Source organism: Carcharhinus amblyrhynchos, chromosome 6 (genome assembly GCF_965287045.1).
Source record: "Carcharhinus amblyrhynchos chromosome 6, sCarAmb.v2.hapA, whole genome shotgun sequence".
In the NCBI taxonomy this organism is placed as follows: Eukaryota; Metazoa; Chordata; class Chondrichthyes; order Carcharhiniformes; family Carcharhinidae; genus Carcharhinus; species Carcharhinus amblyrhynchos.
This window is the reverse complement of record NC_137329.1, coordinates 89,709,434-89,721,913: the sequence shown is the minus strand read 5'-3', so window position 1 is coordinate 89,721,913 and position 12,480 is coordinate 89,709,434. Positions and strand designations below refer to the sequence as shown.

Genomic DNA, 12,480 nt, shown 5'->3' with positions numbered 1-12,480 from the left:
ATTACCTTCAGTGACCCACTTATTTCAAAGAATTCAGTATGCCCTTCACAAACCATGCTGGCTACCCCTTTTAATGCTTCTTCAGGTGAGAATTAATTTAGTCCTTGACAATATTCTCTAGTATTTCTGCCACCATTATTGTTAGACTGAGTGGCTTGGAAGTACCAGGTTAATTCCTTTCCGTTTTTTATGAACAGACGTGTCCAGCGATCCTCCAAGTCCTGTGACCCTCCCTCCCATATCCAAAGATTGAACAACTATCATCGGAGCTTCAGGCATGTTTATTAGGGCTTCCCTCTACAACTCAAGATGCACCTTATTTGGACTGAATGATTTACTAACTTAGACAAATATCACCCTTCCTTTTTTTGTTCTACTCCCTCCTCCTCGTCTGCAACACAGATCAGGGAATTAATTTATAACGGGAGCTCAGCTGTATATTCTAGAATTTGTTGGGAGGAGAGAGGAAAAAGAGAACAGCTTGGATAATAAAGTTCAATAATTACCACATATATTAATATTGGTAGCTACTAAATCAAACTGATGCCACAAAACCAGACAAAAAAATTATATTTTTTTATTAGATGAATTAAATGTTACATCAAGTAAAAATCCAATTATGCACCCTCAGCCAATATATAATCTAGAGACATTCGAAGTAAAGCAGTGGAAAATAAAATAAACAAGGCCTCTTTTTATTTGAAAATGAAATATTATTGACTATAAAACACCCTCACATCAAGCAAAAAAAAAACTGATCCAAATAAGGCAGAGCAAACTCTTGAGAATTCTTATCCAAGCTAAGCAGCAAGTGTTGTGTAAGTAATACAAGAAAACCAAGTATAGTAAAATTGCATTTTTAGAAGATTTCTTATTTTGGTAATTTAGGTACTTCATTTCCAGACCGGATGTGTCCATGTGCATGTGTATTTTTTTCAGGTAGCTTCTGTTTGACAAAAAAAAAATTAGAATCCCAAAGAATTCCAATCATTCAGACGCAATCGTGGAAACAGCATGCCAACATTGCAACACACCAAAAGTCTAGATTTGAAATAGTAAAATTCTAATCCTTCTCAGGTAATTCACAGGGGACAAAGGTGCCATTTTTCTATGCATGAGTGAAACTTGAGCAGATGTGAACATTTTTATCCATCTTTTAAGATATCTCTGAATAACTCATTTCAAATGAATTATATCCAACAGTAGTTGATATATGAATCCAAGTGTTAAATGTAATGTATCTGCTCTTGCAAAACCTGACAACTTTTCTCCCTGTAGGGCTAGATTTAAAAACTACATTCCAAGTTTGATACTTCCACCAGCACTTATTCTAGCTGCATGGCAGGATAATGTACTGGTGTTTTTTTTAAGGTGGAATGGAATGGAAGGAAACAAAGGTCAAGCAATATTAAATGTTAGAATTATCAAGAAAAATTTCTCTTAAAAACCACTATAACCTCTCATTTTAGTTTTATGAACTTGATACCTTTAAATGGTGGGAATTGGATATGAATATCTCAAAGTTGAGTACTTCATATTGTCAAAGCTAAGACTTCAGTTATTTACTATACTGTTTCTCCCCTTTTGCCCATAATGCATCACTTTAGTTAGTATTGCAAGCTTCTTCATACATCAGTCAATATTACTTCATGCTCAAACAGAAACTAAGTTCATCTTTACTCCTCCATGGTACGCACTTCAATCAGCTTGAACAAATCCAAATACCAGAGCAGCTTTTAATAATTTAGGAAGAGGGGGAAGGAAAGAAAGATAAAATTATCCATGGTAATGCAGTGGCAAAGTGAGCACTAATTAATACTGAGTAACTTGACTGTTGTTTGTCAGTGTAAAAAATTTCACCGCCATTTCCACTGAAAATGTCTAATCATAAAAAGTAACTCATCATTACAGCTGTGTAGATAATGGGAGCTGTCGCATCTGAATGTGATTGGAGTGTAGTGATGAGTTAAATGAAATAAATTGGGTAGATTTATTTGTTCAAAACATGTAAGTCAAATGGAAACCTTGGTGTTTAGATTCCTCACTATTGCTCTGGTCAGAAAAAGGAGCAATTTTACACCATAGTCCTCTAATAATAAAGGAAACCATAAAAATACCTGCCCATTTCTGTAATTTAGATTTGCTGGAATATCCACAAAATAAACTGAAAATATGCTTTAAAACTGATGATTTCCAATTCTAACTGAACCTGAAAACAAACTGCATCAGTCCAGTTACATCACTTTACACCAACCATTTACAAAGTAACCAACAAATGTAGTGACAAGTCCTACTACCCCCAACCCATGCACAGAACATCACAACAATAAAAATAAAATTGCTCATATATGCATGAATATGTCAATAGAACATATGTATACATATACAGGCACATAATTCCTTACAGATTGAACTGGGTGCACAATCAGTAGAAATTTGCACACGCCTGCTTCAAGTTGATTTCACCGGTCACTGCTATCTATTAGCATAGCATACGGCAGAATAGAAAATAAAATTACCAGGCCTCAGAGCACACTTAGTGGGCAAGCCATCACATGGAAGGCTTTTTTGCATTGCTTCTTATACTAGCATCTTTCTACTACCTGAAGTGATGTCTACCAATTTGTGCAATGTAAGTTAACAGTGTGTGGTACTCTTGCGAATGCTTTCTGTACAAAAGTCTTTTATAATATAAATTTTCTAATTAACTGAAAGTTAGAAATCTTATTTACAAGGACCTTTTTGTTACAAGCAGCAGATCCTGCTCAGAAATATTAATTCCTTCAAATTCTTTTTCCACGTTATATCTTTTCATAGAAATAAATACGGTATTCAGTAAAAGTAGAACTTTGCTTCAGATTCAGCAATTATGTAAATTACATACTAGCTTATAATTTATAATTTACATATTTTAATTGGGATTTTACAACTAGTTGGACGATTGCATGGGTAACCCTTCATGTGCTGACTTAAAGCACAGTGGCTTTGTCCTTTACTATCAGTGTTACTTCCTTTGACCACCCATGATCACCGTGGAAAAACATCATTCTGATGCAGCTGTAGTCCTGTATTCCCGATGAAGCTCAATCTAGTTATTCATCCTTCCAGTTGGTTCCTGTTCATCTGATTACCATTAGTTTTTAGGCATAGTTGGACATTACAGCATCATCCAAAACAAGTGAGAAAATCGATCACTAGTAGCGAAACACACAATTTTGGATTGATTGACCCAAATTACAACTGTGGTATGAATTATCAGAACAGGTCTTTCAATTATTCTATCTCCAATTCCATTGATCAAAGTTTCAATCTAATCTGAGATCAGTTTCATAGCAAATCATTATCTGTGCATCCGCCACCAACACCATGACGAAACTCCTGAAGGTTTGAGACTCCATGAAAGTGGACAAATGCACCAGCCACAACTAGAACATGGAATAACTGATGAGAATGGAACTGTGGAAACAAAAGCAGAATCAAAAGTTAAGATCCAACAACATAAACAAAGTATCAATGTTCGACTAACCTGCACACCAATTTTAAATTGGTAGCTTTTCTACTAAAAGTTAGTTTCTGAGCATCTTAATAGGTAGAGTATCAGAATTTTTATGTAAACCTCACGTTATACAAATTAAGATATCTGTGGTTACTGCTATATTTATCAAAATTGAATCAAGGTGAAAAACACCTATTTTGCCTCTTTAGTGAGATCATAAATTGCGATTAATACAGAATGACCTGGAGCTCTGTGTAAGGAAGAGATGTTATTTAAAAATGTCAGAAACAAGAAGATGGTGTGGGACTCAAGATTTTATTGTTGAAAAGTTTTAAAATGTTTTCTATAATTTTACAGTTTTCTTGCTCTACATGCCTGCCCACTATATTTTAGCAGCAAGTTCTCCAGTATTACAAGAATTTATAAAATCAGAAATTGAGCATGAGGCAAAGTGCAATCACAAATTACTCACCCAAATATCACACTTTCCAGGAAAGAAACGTTCAGGAATACGGGCAGCATATAAGGCAGCTCCTGTGATATACAATGCTGCCATCAGGAATAACCAGCCAATCTGACCAATTGTAGCAGCCCTGAAAAATCCTTCAGATATCATAAAGTGCAGGGTAGGCACAACTCCACTCAACCCCAATCCTACAAATACTCCTAGAGGTAAACAGAAGACAGACAAGGAGTCAGTGTTTAAATATAAAAATATCAAATTAGAACAGCTTAACTGCAAGCCGCTCACTTCCTATTACTTAATCAAGTACTATCAATATCACGTGCCGGTAAACTAGTCCAGTAGGTAACTTGAATCAAGTATTTTATTTGTCAACATGAAAACATAGAATGTATTCTGGGGATACAACAGTGATAATTTTGAAGTAAGAAACCAGAGATCAATCCCAGTTTTGGATGAATAGTTGTGTTTCCCAGAGGGCAAGTTCCAATATGTTATTACAGCCACCATTCCACATTTATAACTTGTTTGTTCCTACTGGCCTATCCAGCTGTCTCACCCATAAAGTGCATTAAATAATTTATCTTCAAAAGAATCTCTTCTTCTCAAACCAGAGTACTAACCAGCTGCCTCAACCACAAAGTGTTCTAAATACATGATCTTCAAACGAATCTCTTCCCTTCCAAACAAGAGCACTTTTCAAAAAAAAATTACATTAATCACATTGAAGCAAATGAGAGTTATAGCCTTAGAAATATGTCATGATGGCGCACAATATAGGCGTGCAACAATAGAAACAAGAACTAAAATATGTTGATTTCATTTTGATTTGAGAAATCATTTTGAAAATGAAGCAGTGAAATCGATTTGAACTCAACCCTAAGATAAAGGCAAATTACTGCAGGTGCTGGAACCTGAAACAAAAAAAAAAGAAAATCTCAGCAAGTTTGACAACTCTGACAGAGTGTAATTCAGACTTGAAACATTAGCTTTCTTCTCCCCAGAGTCGGGCCTGCTGAGATTTTCCAGCATATTCTGTGTTTGTGTTGAACTCAACCCTATTGCTTTGACAATATCCCCAGTAATAGTTTTTTATTGATCTATTTCGATGTTTGGTGGTAGAATAGAAAAATGAGGGATGATAGGTATGTGCTTGAGTTGGAAGGAAGTGTTTATTAATGTCCAACATGGGGCTACAACTAATCACTTCATTTAATTAATGATTTAAAGCGTAATAGACAGCCAAATATCTAAGTTTGCCAATAACTGAAAAAGATTAGTAATGTATTAAGTAGTTTAGGCAGGATAGATTGAGTGGGCGAAATTGTGGCAGATGAATTTCATTCCTAGTAAATGAGGTCATCCATTTTGGATCAAAACGTGTATGTGTGTGTGAGAGAGAGTGAGAGAAATATATTATTTAAACAGAGTAAAGCTCAGAACATTGAAGATCCAGGATCCTGTATACAGATCTCCAAAATGTAGTAATCAGCCATAAAAAGTTAAAATAGCTAATGAATAGCCTTAATAAGTAGAGGAGTAAAATATAGATGGGAAGGTGTTTTGCTATAGCTATGCAAAGTTTTGGTTAGAAACACCGAAAATACACTACATAGTTCTGGGAACCACACCTTAGAAAGAAAATAGCCTTGAAAGAAAGGCAACAAAGATTCACCAAAATGCTACCAGGGCTTCAAGAGTTAAATGAGGACAGATTACATCAATTGGCTTGTATTCCCTGGATTATGGGTGGTTATGTGTTGAGTTGATTGAGGTGCTTCGGATTTTGAAAGGATTTCATAGGGTAAAGAAAGAGTAGGGAGACTAGGAAAAAGATATAACCTTAAAATCAGAGTCAAGCCATTCAAGAGAGATATAAGAACGTAAGAAATAGGAGCAGGAGTAGGCCATCTACCCCTTCGAGCCTGCCCCGCCATTCAACAAGATCATGGCTGATCTGAAGCGGCTCAGTTCCACCTTCCCGCTTTCTCCCCATAACCCTTAAACCCCTTGCCTACCAAAAACCTATCTACCCGCGTCTTAAATATATTTAGCGAGGTAGCCTCCACCACTTCAACAGGCAAAGAATTCCAGAGATTCACCACCCTTTGAGTGAAGAAGTTCCTCCTCAACTCTGACCTAAACTGCCCCCCCCTCCCCCCCACCTTATCTTGAGGCTGTGCCCTCTAGTCCTGCTGTCCTTTCTGAGCGGGAAGAACCTCTCCACCTCTACCCTATCCATCCCTTTCATCATCTTATACGTCTCAATAAGATCCCCCCTCATCCTTCTAAACTCTGACGAGTACAAGCCCAGTCTATTCAGCCTCTCCTCATAGCTCAATCCCCTCAATTCCGGTATCAGCCTAGTGAACCTCCTCCGCACTCCCTCCTTGCGCAAGTGCGGCGACCAAAACTGCACACAGTACTCCAGCTGCGGCCTCACCAGTGCCCTGTACAGTTGCAGCAAGACCTCCCTGCTTTTATATTCAATCCCCCTCGCTATGAAGGCCAGCATCCCATTTGCCTTCCTGACCACCTGCAGACTTCAGGTAGTCAAAACATGGAAAATTCTCCTGCAAGAATTTGTATATCCTAGTTCAACTATATTAAAGAGAGATCAATGGATATGTTTTCCAGCCAAGGGTCCTAAAGGATATGGAGTCAAGTCAATGGAAGGAGTTAAGATACAGATCAGCCACAGTCTCAGTGAATGTTGGAACAGGTTTGAAGTGGTGAATTGGCTGCTCCTGTTCCTATAAATGGAAGTTTGTATTGGGTTACAATTTGAAGTGAATTCTACCACTGGTATCTCTAGATATTAGAGATAATCTGATCAAACTCAACTTTTAAGGTATTTGATTTAATTCCATTATAAAATATATAACTTCATTATCTGGTCTAATAACTAGAATTGGATTATAGCTTATAAGAGGGATGTCTAATTGATCAAATGTTTGTGAATTACAAATGGCCTAGATATGCTAGGAATGGAGATTCCTCAAAGGATTTAGTTTGTCTTCCACAGATAGCGGCATATCTGGTGCCAAATGAAAATAAGCTTCATTGGGTTTGCATCATATTTTATCCTACTCAAAACAGGCTTGCAATGAGGTTTGCACTATGATGGCACAGAATCTTCCACAACTATCAAATGACTATAAAAGTTACAAAATAAATGTTATAAAACATGCAATAGGTCCTGCAGTGAGAATCCATCCTGCAATGTAAGTAGGCTCAGCACCACAATATTAGTAGTCTCAACATATTAAAAACCACCTTCTGTCTATCGTGACTCTGTAAGATAAAGGGAATCTTCACTGGGCAGTGTCCAAGTTAACTCATTTGAAAACTGACACTTTGTTAAGAGTCAGGTTAGGGTATGAAAAGAATTTCTCTTCTACTACAAATGTTAAGAACTCAATATAGGATGAGGATAGTATCCAAACATCATGATAGGGAGGTTTAGCTTCACGCCCCAACATAATAATATATCAGGTTCATGGCAATGTCACTGTGGCGACTACCAAATTGATACTTAACACCCTAGTTACAAAAGCTAGATGCCACAAATCTGAAATAAAAACAGAAAATGCCAGAAATATTCAGCCGTTCTGGCAGCATTCACGTAGAGGCAAACAGCAATAATATTTCAAATCAATGAACTTTTAATAACAAGTTAAAAATGTGACAGATGTTATGCAAGTACACAAAAAGTGGTGAAGGGCAGATGGAGAATAACAGGGACTGTCTCTGATAGAGGGAGGCAGGTGAGATTCAATGACAAAAAGGATGATGGCGCAATGGTAAATAAAAAATATAAAGATGATTAATGGGAATAGCAGAATCATCATGAACATAAGCTTTTCAGATAGGTACTTTAAGCCTTGTGGACTCAATGTTCAACAATTATAATTTATAACCTTTGCTCCCAATCTTGTGGAAGGCAGCTGTTGATGATTCTACTTCCTAATCGTCACCAACAGGTATCACCCAAAAGATTGGGGACAGAAGTTATGATCTGAAATTGTTGAACTCCATCGATTCTGGAAGGCTTAAAATGCCTAACTTAAAAAGTAGAGATGTTGTGCCATGAGCATATGCAGAATATCACTGGAATAGTATAGGAGACCAAGTACAAAGAGATTGACAAAGAGAATAACAACTAACTGGAGGCTGAGACCAATGCTTGCAGGCAGATCCATGCATTCTGGAAAGCGGTCATTTAATGTGTTTGGTCTCCCCAGTGCGGAGGGCACAGTGTACAGTAAACACTGTTTAAGTAGGAAGATATACAACCAACTTACTTTGCCTAAGAGGAGTGTTTGGGGCTCTTACCAGAAGGAAACATGGCAGCTTTTTTCATTGCCAGTGCATAGAAAACTGCAGCAGGATGTCACAGAGGGTACAGATCGTTTGGAATGCTGGAGTATGGGTGCAAATATTTTGTATTACTCTGAAAAGCACAACTGAAATCAGGATCAACTCTATTTCACCAGAAAGGATTACTTTCTGTGAATAGTCATTTGTCTTCTTCAGAGCAGTCCATTTTCACAAGGGAAGACATGATGGGACATGGTACTTCATTGGGAATCCAAAAATCATTGTTACATTGCAATGAGAAACGATAAAGCATAGTATGGAACAAGGTTGACAGAAACCATCAAGATTCTTTTTTATTCTATGTGCAAGTATACAACTTTTTTCCCCCCCAAATGCTTCATTTCTAGTTTCTAAATCTTTCCAGATGGATGGGGAAAGTGTAAATCTGAAATGTGAGAATTTTACTCCTTCCCTGTGGGGTGGTCTAAGCAGCCAGAGAGGAAAACGAAGTGCCAGTGACAGCTGGTCATGCTTACTAAGAGAAGCACTGCTATCTCAAGGCAACCAGCTAAACAGCATTTATTGAAGTAATATTGTGAAGCTGGCAGCAAAGTAGTTTAGTTTACACTACAGCTATTTACTGTGAGTGAGGCAGTTGTTTGTGATAGTGACACGTATTAACATTTGTAAAACTTGAGCATAACTGCATGTTGCACAGTGAAATGTGTCACAGAAGTTCAAGGTTCAGCCGAGTGCTTACATGATCTCCATCCTCTATTTCAGTATAAAATATGCAAAAACACAGATTACTGTACAAGATGAGATGTTAATGTCACAAACATTAATTGTCCTAGAGAAGATGGTTGTTAACCACCTTCTTGAATACCACTTAGTAGCATGCTAGGCCAGTTCAGAAGGCAGTTAAGAATCACCCACAATGCTATGGGTTTGGAGTCACCTATAGGCCAGGCAAGGGTAGCAGAATTCCTTTACTGAAAGACATTAGTGAACCAGATAAAGTTCCACTGTCACCATTACACACTAAAGTTCTATTCTCGATTTTATTTAATTAATTTAAATTCTTCAGCCATGGTGGGATTTAAACTTATACCTCTGGATCATTAGTCCAGGCACATAATCAACAAGTTACCATACCCTCAGAATGACCTAACTGTGGTGGTTTAAAAATTAAGGGTCTTTGATATTTAAACTTGTTTATGTATTTCAAGATTACAACATGCATTAACGAGCATGTTTGATCAATCTAAAATACTTGAAGAAACTAGGCAACAAAACTAAACACGTGCTTCAAAAGGCCCACCAAAAAAACTTGCATTATCATGAGTTTTCTATTGATAATATTACAAAAGATTCTAGTAATCAGCAAACTATTATAATAAGTTGAAATTCTGATCAACTTACCAGCTCGTACACCTCTGTACTGTGGTGTTGCAAAATAGTCCCACTGGGAAACTATAATTGCTGCGATGCCAAGTACACAGACAACAAGCAAGTAAATGAAACATGGCTGGGGGTTACAGTAGAAGGAGTAATACAACCATGGAACAAAACTGCCCATTATTAGAAGTGCAATACCAGAATAGTCCAATCTGAGGAAACAAGAAATTAGATTAATTGTAGCAATACAAAACTCTCACACATATGATAAACTTACATGTAAATGAAAACCAAACAAAAAAAGTTAACCCAAGAGAAAAAGAAATCCAGATTGAACCATAGCATCTTGCAGCAAATACTTCCAAATCATCTAATTTCTAATATTAATCATTCTATTTGCACAGCAGGAAAGAAAATCAAATTTCTGACTGACATTTTAACTTGCTCATCTAATGTTAGCACATCTGATCAGTACCAGCTATTGAAACATAGGCAAGTAGGAAAAGATGTGTACCATTTTTCACAAAAAGAGCAATGACACCCACATTCTTTCATTCCAAACTCTTTCTTCCCTCCCAGCACAAAATTTTATATTACCAAAAAATGATGATCTTTCCAAATGAAAACAAATGTTGAAAGGCATGGAATATCATTATCAACTTGCAGCAAACAATCTGAAATAAGAAGGGTTGCTGACAAACTTTCCAAGTATCTAATCGTCAGTGAAAAATAATTTAAAAATGTCCAAAGTTAATAATTGCTCACATGGAAAAGGAAATTCACAATGATCCAGTTTTCAATATATTCTTTTGAGGGAACAGGTTATCTCCTTTTACCTTGCCTTACATATGTCCTCAATGTTTACCACACACTTTTGCATCCAAGGTACAGAGTGGCAGACCATTTGTCATCAACCACCAAAGAGGAGACAGTAGCCCAGGGAATATTGCCCATCCAGCTTTCCTCTTCCTGCGTGGAGGTTCTCGGCTACTGCCATGCTTCCCTGTTAGTCTACTTAACAGATAGTTAAACCAGTAATTGTTGCTGGTTGCCAAAATTCTGTAGTTGAGAACAATTGAAAACAAAGACTGCACAAGGTATTTCTAGATTCAGTGAGGTTAAATAGGACCCAAAATGAATTTGTCTAGATTTATTTGTAATAGAAGCCACTGTTTCTAACTGATTTACAATTTGTTCCCTGGTTCTTCACTGAGGTCTGTTATTATATTACATATCCCTCATTCCCATACCGTGCAAGTCATAGAATCCCTACAGTGCAGAAGAGGCTGTTCAGCCCTTCAAGTCTGCATTGACTACAATTCCACCCAGGCCTCATTCCCATATCCCCACATATTTATCCTGCTAATCGCCCCTGACGCTATGGTCAATTTAGCATGGCCAATCAACACAACCTGCACATCTTTGGAGCGTGGGAGGAAACCAGAGTTGCCAGAGGAATCCCATACAGATACATAAGAACATAAGAAATAGGAGCAGGAGTAGGCCATCTAGCCCTTCGAGCCTGCCCCGCCATTCAATAAGATCATGGCTGATCTGAAGTGGCTCAGTTCCACTTTCCCGCCTTCTCCCCATAACCCTTAATCCCCTTGCCTATCAAAAACCTATCTACCCGCGTCTTAAATATATTTAGCGAGGCAGCCTCCACCACTTCAACGGGCAGAGAATTCCAGAGATTCACCACCCTTTGAGTGAAGAAGTTCCTCCTCAACTCCGTTCTAAACTGTCCCCCCCCTTATCTTGAGGCTGTGCCCTCTAGTCCTACTGTCCCTTCTGAGCGGGAAGAGCCTCTCCACCTCTATCCGATCCATCCCATTCATCATCTTATACGTCTCAATGAGATCTGCCCACATCCTTCTAAACTCTAACGAGTACAAGCCTAGTTTATTCAGCCTCTCCTCATAGCTCAACCCCCTCAGCTCCGGTATCAGCCTAGTGAACCTCCTCTGCACTCCCTCCAAGGCCAAAATATCCTTGCGCAAGTGCAGCAACCAAAACTGCACACAGTACTCCAGCTGCAGCCTCACCAGTGCCCTGTACAGTTGCAGCAAGACCTCCCTACTTTTATATTCAATCCCCCTCGCTATGAAGGCCAGCATCCCATTCGCCTTCCTGACCACTTGCTGCACCTGTAGGCTGGGTTTTTGCGTCTCATGCACAAGGACCCCGAGGTCCCTCTGCACCGTAGCATGCTGCAGTTTTTCCCCATGTAAGTAGTAGTCCTTCCTACCAATATTCCTAGCAAAGTGGACAACTGCACACTTGCCAACATTAAATTCCATTTGCCAGTTCCTGGCCCATTCGCCCAGCCTATCTAGATCCCTCTGCAGACTTTCCACGCCCTCCGCACAATTTGCCGTTCCACCAATCTTGGTGTCATCAGCAAATTTCGACACCTTACACTTGGCTCCCTCCTCCAGATCATCTGTATAAATGGTAAATAGCTAAGGCCCCAGCACCGATCCCTGGGGCACTCCACTAGTCACCAACCGCCAATCCGAATAGCACCCATTGACCCCTACTCTCTGCCTCCTATTTGACAGCCAATCCCCTATCCACGCTAACACCCTACCCCCAACTCCATGCCCCCTAATCTTCTGTAACAACCTCTTGTGCGGCACCTTATCAAACGCCTTCTGAAAATCAAGAAGGACCACATCCACTGGTTCTCCTCTATCCACCGCACTAGACACATCCTCATAGAATTCCAATAAATTCGTCAGACACGACTTCCCCTTAACGAAACCGTGCTGCGTCTGCTCTATCAAACAATTCTCCTCAAGAT

General features: G+C 38.6%; 1 protein-coding gene across 1 annotated transcript in view; it reads right to left on the bottom strand.

Moving 5' to 3' along the window:
* Window positions 1–562: 562 nt before the first annotated feature.
* Window positions 563–12,480, bottom strand: part of LOC145344091 (adiponectin receptor protein 2-like) — a 79,004-nt gene continuing 67,086 nt past the window's right edge. Inside the window, exons 6-8 of the mRNA XM_080190915.1 lie at window positions 9,702–9,889; window positions 3,969–4,162; window positions 563–3,456 (exon numbers count right to left, since the gene is read on the bottom strand). Coding sequence (XP_080047041.1) covers window positions 3,328–3,456; window positions 3,969–4,162; window positions 9,702–9,889 — 511 coding nt within the window. The 3' untranslated portion in view covers window positions 563–3,327. The remainder of the gene's footprint in view (window positions 3,457–3,968; window positions 4,163–9,701; window positions 9,890–12,480) is intronic.